The sequence below is a fragment of the Atta cephalotes genome (assembly GCF_000143395.1).
Source record: "Atta cephalotes unplaced genomic scaffold scaffold00019, whole genome shotgun sequence".
Lineage (NCBI taxonomy): Eukaryota > Metazoa > Arthropoda > Insecta > Hymenoptera > Formicidae > Atta > Atta cephalotes.
Genome location: NW_012130083.1, coordinates 1,411,883 through 1,419,351, shown reverse-complemented (window position 1 = coordinate 1,419,351; position 7,469 = coordinate 1,411,883). Strand labels below are relative to the sequence as shown.

Here is a 7,469-nt window from a genome sequence, read left to right as displayed (position 1 = left end):
TTCCGAGCGCGTTACGTGCGGTATGTACCAGCGACGGCCTCGGCGGCCTCGACGGCGGCTGCGATTACGATCGTCGGCGTGGTCTTTGCCGGAATACCGATGAATAAATAGGGGAGAGTCGTGATAAGCGCCTGGAGCCGTAGCGCACCGGCACGCATTATGCATGCGCGAGAGCGAGAGTAAATGACGGAGGTGGCAGCGCTGATGATGGTGATGATGCAAAACGCGATGATAATAATAACGACGACGTGAACGTCGTCGGGAATGAAACGGACACGCGTCTGCCTGCCTGCCTGCCTGCCTGCCTGCCTGCCTGCCTGCTTGCTTGCCTGCTTGCTTGCCTTTGCCTGCCTGCGTGTATCTTCGCGCGCGTCCTCCACTTCAAGGGGGCGAGTTTTTCCAAGCCGTCGAGGCATTGCGCCTACGATACATTCCGTGAATAGAGTAGCAGAATGGAAGGCCACAACGATCGGTCAATTGTGTGTAAACGGCGATTAACATAAATGAAACAGTGAAAACAGATGACTTTTGTTAGTCCCATCAAATGGAGTCCATTCATTGTATTTCGTCTCGCTAAAGTCCGAGAAACAGCATATCAATTGATAAATATTTTAATTCGAACTACTTCATTTCACATGATTCGTACGAATCTACATTAAACGATCACATCCTGCTAATTATTATCCTGCTAACAAGTAATCTCGTTTGATGTTACCTGTCGACATCGCATCATTGCGAAGCTTTTATTTACAAGGGAACACAACCAATAGGATTTGATTTATAGAGATATTCAAAACCAATATTGCAACAGCATCAAAAATGAAATGAAATTAATGCGAAGAAGCGTCATAAAAGAACGCCAATTATGATCTAATAGTTTTTTGTTCACCTCGTTTCCGAGCTATAAATTCTTGAATCGTATAACGGTCAGATATGATCCTCCACCGGGAAGTAAATTATGCTCGAAGAGATTCGGATGAGAAAGTGGTAGTTATATAGAGATAGTACTTCGAAAGACGCTGAGTCGCTGAATATAACATATATGCGATTTTTCTGTTTTGACTCAGGAGGATTATAGTCAACGCAGACGTTTATCGACACCTAGTGGCAGTCCGAGCCCTCCCAGACCAACCAGACTCTCGAGATCCACCGGCACTCTTACCAGAGAAGAAGAGTCCTTCTGCGAGTCCAGCAACACCCTGACCAGGGACAACCAGGGCCAAGAGGCGGAGAGAAAGGGTTGGTTCAAGTCCCTCTCAAGGAAGAACAAATCCAATGCCACGGTAAACGTCATTTTCTATTTTTAATTTTATTTTATTTCTTTATACAGCTTTCCTATTCTTTATTCCTAACAACTCTACTAAAATTAATTACCACTGATATAAGTATCTCTATGAAAATTTTTACTCAACCAACAGATACATGTCTAATTTGCTTTTTGAAAAAAACGTAAAAAATTCGTAAAAAATTCTTGAAAAGTGCATTTAGATTTATTATTTTTACAAAAAAGATAAATTATTGCACTGATTTTTTGAATTTTCAAGTGCAAAACCAAAGTAGGCTAAATCACTTTTACAATTAAAATATAAGAAATTCGATATTTCTGATTGATCGTCCAACAAACGAATAAATTACGGAAGCTTTAATGCAATAAGTCAAATCTCATCTATAAGCGAAATATATTTATATCGGTTGACGTTATTTTCAAGTTCGTATAAAGTAATCAGATTATAAATAAAAAAACTAAAATACCGAATTCACGTGTCTTTTTTCAAAATCGATGACAGATTGGCGAAGATCATATTTGGAATCGATCGAAAATACGGCAAATCATCCCTTCGAAAGGCCTAGAATCTTTTTCGAGAGCATTATCCGATAACGAGTGAACTCTCCTGAATCGTGCCATGGTTATCTCGCGTGCAACTCGCGCACCAGTCCCGTGCGCATTCATCAGTCAGATCGCGGGTCGCTGCGCGGAGCCATTAGGGCAGCGCAACCTCCAATTACCGGTTTGATTAAATGCTTAACTAACTCCGCGCTCTGTGGTTTAATTTAATCGCGAGATTAAGTGCCGATCAGGAGGTTGCTTGCCTAGCCCTATAAGCTGACCATCGTACCGCGCGCCCGCGCGCACCGGAATAATCTCTGTCAGGTCCCGATTCTACTCCGATCTTAGGCAGCGGAAAGAAGAGGAGAGGAGAGGAGACGCCGCGCCGCTCTCCTCGCGCGCGAACGCGAGCGCGCGCGCGCTCGTTCAAGATGATTGCGTGCGTATGAATCTCGCCGTGGACGATGATCTATCGGATGAGTCGGCCCGGGGAGAATCATGACTCATGAAGGCGCCGTGCGATGCAACCACGGGGGGAGACCGCAATTTTTGCGAGCCGCGGGAAGAATACAGCTTTGTACACGCTCGCGCGATTTTCTCCCAGCCGATCGAGAGACGGGGATGAATTCCGAAAAATGACGACCTTCGATGGAGGCCAATCTGACTTTGCGCTCGTCTCGAACAATTGACAAAGAAGAGTCCGGTCTACCGTTACTGTTTCGCGTCATATTTTATTTTCTCGCATTCCCGTTTAATAACTTGAAGCATCCTTAATCCTTATCCTTAATCTTATTATTCCCAATAGACAATTAATGTAAAAAACAAATCAATTTTTATTGGATAAAAACTCTTATCCATTTAACCCTTCATTAAATATATTTATATTATAAAGCATGTTTTCTATCAGATAAAAAATATTGATCATCATCTATTATAAATCTATTAAGATTTTAATTAAAATAATTTTGCATTTGCTGAACCCTATCGGTTCCTAATAATAGCATGAGGAATCTTGATAGTGGAAAATAAAAAAATTAAGTAGGTTAAGCTTAATACGAAAAACTTTCTTTTGTGTCTTTATATCTAAAAAAAGAATTTTTCGAAAGAGATGATCTCCAAAGAATTAGTTGAACTATAGTCAAAGTTAATCGAGAACTGGCGAAACCGCCTCTAAAAGTCGGGAAACTGAAGTCAAGTATGTGCTTAGCTATGAAAATTACATAGTGCTACAGAATAATATATCATTATAGCGATACGTTTCAATCTATCGCACTTGCAAAGTCCGTCTTCTGTGCGCGAAATTATAACGTTCGATAAATCGATATTTGGAATAAGCGGGCGTAATTGTTATACGCAGAAATAATCTATATGTGGCTATATTTGGTGCCTCCCCCCTCTCCCTTGAGATCGTGAATAATGAAGCGTCGATAACTTTGCAGCCGGTGGATAAAAAGCCGAGAATACCCGAGAGCGAGATCTTGACGACCGGCACCGAGGATGAGGAAGCTTCCTCTGCGCCTGAACGAGTTTCCGTGCAAAAGAATCTCCGCTTCTTCGGCGATACGGATCAGGAGTCCGTCTCGTCCAACAGAGACCGCAGGTAAATGCTATAATATAAGCCGCGTATGCACGATCGGTTAAATATTTCGTGCAAGAGTGATTTAAATATTTCGACTGTCGTCTACACTGTTAAATCTATAGTGTCAAATTTAAAGTGAGTCGCCACTGCTCCTACTAAATATATCGTTATTTTTTATCAAAACGATAATTAAATTTGACACTATATTGTGTCAATTTGACACTATAGTATTAAATTATAGGAACTCACGTTAGTGAGTAATTAAATTTGACATTATAGATTTAACTTTTTCATCATCATTATATTTTGCTCTAATTAATATTCTTATTATAAACAAAAATACAATCATCTATTTCTGTTATTCATCCTGCTTTAATTATTTTACGCACACATATCGGATATTATTTTTCTTAATATTGATTATACTTAATTATATCAAATATTCTAAGTAATTGTTGCTTTACCAAAATTTAAAAAATCTTATATATTCTTTTAAAAAGAAAGATAATATACACGTACATACACTGAAAACAATTTTGGTGTTATATCAATAGCATTATTTTAATTGAAAATAATTTTGTTAATTTAATAACATTATTAAAACAAATATGGCGTTCTCTTGTTTCAATAAAATTTTATTTGTTTCATTAATACTGTTAAATCAACAAAATTATTTTCAATTAAAATAATGTTGTTGATATAACATTATTTTTGTTCAGTGTATATTAATTAAATAAGAATATAATTTAGTAAGAATATAATTTAGGGTATCGATCATGTGATTTTTTTCCTATGACGGAAACGTGAAAAGTGAAAAATTTTTTATCTGTGTGAATATGTAAAAATTTTTATTTTTCACATTTCTGTTTTAGAAAAAAAGTTACGTGACCGATGTAATTAGATCATAAAAAAATTTAATTAATTAAATTAATTATTTTAGAAACAAAAGAGTTGACGACCATGCCCGCTCGAGGCGTGATGTCACAAATTCGAACCGCTATAATTTGGGTATCATACCAGCCCCAAGGAAATCTTCGAGACTCGCTGAAAGCGCATTGTCTTCGGGTGAGAGTACAACGGGTGATAGTAGCCAACAAAGTCAAAACTCTCAGAGATCACAGAGATCTGTAGTGTATCTCCATGCTGCTACAGGTATAATAAAAATACTTCTCTAATATAGTATTCGTAATTATTGTAATGTTATGTTCTATTCGAAGAGATTTGTACAATTTATTTTTTAGTGTGATATATTTAATTTCTTATTTTTAAAAAATCCAAAAACCAAAAATTTTTAAAAATAAAGAATTGTTGAATTTGAATAATTATTTAAATCGATTATATCATAGCGAAAATATCAAGATACTGTTGGTAATTATTTATATTCTAAAATATAAATAAACAAAATATCTTTTGTGAATTAACCTTTTGTGAATTAACCAGATTAAAATAAAATAATATGTTTTAAATTGAAAATTAGAAAGTAATAAAAATATATACGCTTTATATTAAATTTAAATACTAATAAAATATTGATCAATCCACTTAAAACAAGTATATATAATATATGAACTTCTTCAATATCTTATATATAACGTTTAGCTGAAAAATTATCACTGCCAATAACCGACATGCTCTATGAAAGTTCAATGAACGCTTGAATTTTGCAATACTTATCACATTTGCGTCATAGGAAATTTATAAAAAAAAATACATTACACTGAACATTGATTAGATATTTAGTAGTTATTTAATTATCAATCTATATGAATAATGTTCATCTGTGAAGATGTAGAAAATGTCGTCAAGCGTAACCGCATTCTAATTACGACTCAATATCTGCATTCCAGTCGGCGAAATACCAGGCCCGAACGAACGACGCCGAGCGGCAAGTCGCGAGGAGTTAAATCGACCGTTGCAATCACACACGAGAACGGTGTCAAGAAGCGTGAGCGTCCTTGCTCCGTGGAAGCCGCGACATTATAGAGAACCGTTCGAGATCAACTATGATCAGCAACAGCATGCGAAACCGATTGCGACCATGAGACGTAGACAACGAAGCCGCGAAACCCTCAGCCGCCGAGGAAAGGAAGCTCGGCGAAGCAAAGACAATCTTTCTAAGACAAGTAAATGATTTTCTACAAGCAAAATAACACGATAACCTGTTAAATAAAATATGTAAATCTTTAAAAAGAGAAAATTAAATGGCAATGTATTTTCTCTTTTTTTTCTTTAATTTTTAATAATAAAAACTCTTGAAAAATGTTTAATGTAAGTGTTTCACTAAGTGAATAAAATTGTATCTTTTAATGAAATACTTTTACAATGAACTTAATGAAATAATTTTAAATAGTTTAAATTCTTTTAAACTTCAAGATAAATAAAAAACTGTATTTAGTTATTTTTCAAGTTGTCAAAAAAAATAAATTAGATTTAATTAAAACTTAATCATTAAAGAGAGCTTTGTGCAAACAATCTGAACTAATGCTATATTATCTGAATTCGCTATTTCTCTTCAGTTCATATTTTATCGAGGCACTATTAATTTATCGATATAATAATAACTCTATTTAAGAAACGAAAATATTCATTCACATTGCAGGTACGATCAATCGCAGTACATTAAAATCGAAGGACAAGCAGAAAGTGGATAGAACTGTTTCCACGGAATCGCTGGCCACCAAATCACGAGGCATAGGCTCCAAGGTGGAATTAAACAGATCCACGTCCGTGCCCCGTGACCCGAACAAGAGTGCGGGATGGTTCAAGCTAAAGAGCAAGAAGTCCCGCGCTTGAATTGGACGGCCATTGATCAATGCTAGTCTCGAGTTTCATAAGTGTAATCCGTAATTTCGTAAGCGATTAATAAGCGTCGATATCCGGCGCGCGCTAATTAATAACGACGCGATTTATCGATAATATACACCTTTTAACATGCACATCGCGCGAATGTCGATCGCGACCACGCGAATTTTTAATTTTTTAACCGAGTAGCATATGATTGCGACAACGACGTGTAAATTAATTGCTGTCAACACGTTGATCGATTTTACGAATTTATGGAATTTCCGTGCTACCTAAGACACAAAGTTTTAATCCCCGCATAAATAGATCTATATATCTATACGTAACAGAATAAAACAATTATCCAAATATATACATAGGCACATGCGAAGAAGATTTCAACTTCAATTATGCGTCAAATTAATAATTGTTATGCTCTTTGCGCAAATAACGTTCTTTATAACAAAGAAGATTGCGAAAGAATGATCGAATGTAAACTTTTGAGAAATATAAAATTAAATATAAAGTATATTCTAAAATGAGAATCTTCTCAATATGTCAAATGTTACTTTATTTTAATAGCTTTCTCTCTGCCAAATTTAATGAATTAAATTTGTTGCAAATGATGAGAATGCGTTTATAATATGTTCGCATATACATCGTGAATTAACATTTCATCGTGCATTAACTTTTCTTTTTCCTTCAAGGCTTGACAAAGTGTTTTAATCATTTGATGTTTTTTTCATATTTTCACATAATTAAATCCATGTACATTACGCATTTGTGAAAAATTAATGCGTCACTTTATTCTACCGTGAATCAAAGTGCCATCTTCATTTTTCTACATTCCTAGTACATACACTTTTTGTTAATGAATTAAAATTCCCAGAATATATATTCTAACGAGCAATATCTTTCTTTATGATAAACATTAGTGAGAAATTCAAGAAAAAATATTTTTCAAATTTCATCTCAACAATTGAGAGTATCTCGATTTACAAAACGGACAGTTACGTAGCGATATCTATTGAATGTTTTCCTATGCATAGATCAATCTCATCTTTGCATGCTTATTGTATATAAATACTTGTGTTGATAATCATAATTCTTAATCTATTTTTATTAGGACCTGTGTTTTCATTATATATATATATATATATATATATATATATATATATATATATATACTCTTTTACGTATACTTAGTAGTACGTACAACTAAGTAACTAACTACTACTACTACGGTTACGTTAACGTTAACGTTTACGTAACGTAACCGAA

At 35.2% G+C, this 7,469-nt stretch overlaps 1 protein-coding gene across 1 annotated transcript; it reads left to right on the top strand.

Moving 5' to 3' along the window:
* Nucleotides 1-933: 933 nt before the first annotated feature.
* LOC105619167 (serine/arginine-rich splicing factor 11-like) lies at nt 934-6,200 on the top strand. Its single transcript, XM_012200696.1, has 6 exons — nt 934-987; nt 1,068-1,283; nt 3,268-3,428; nt 4,348-4,559; nt 5,255-5,530; nt 6,007-6,200. Exons 1-6 carry the CDS (start codon nt 934-936, stop codon nt 6,198-6,200), a joined length of 1,113 nt encoding a protein of 370 aa, XP_012056086.1.
* Nucleotides 6,201-7,469: the final 1,269 nt, after the last annotated feature.

Excerpts from the sequence above, each read along its gene's own strand:
- LOC105619167 (XM_012200696.1), top strand. The coding sequence starts at position 934 with ATGATCCTCCACCGGGAAGTAAATTATGCTCGAAGAGATTCGGATGAG. Across the intron at positions 988-1,067 it reads GAGATTCGGATGAGAAAGTG|GAGGATTATAGTCAACGCAG; the intron begins GTAGTTATATAG and ends GTTTTGACTCAG. Across the intron at positions 1,284-3,267 it reads AGAACAAATCCAATGCCACG|CCGGTGGATAAAAAGCCGAG; the intron begins GTAAACGTCATT and ends ATAACTTTGCAG.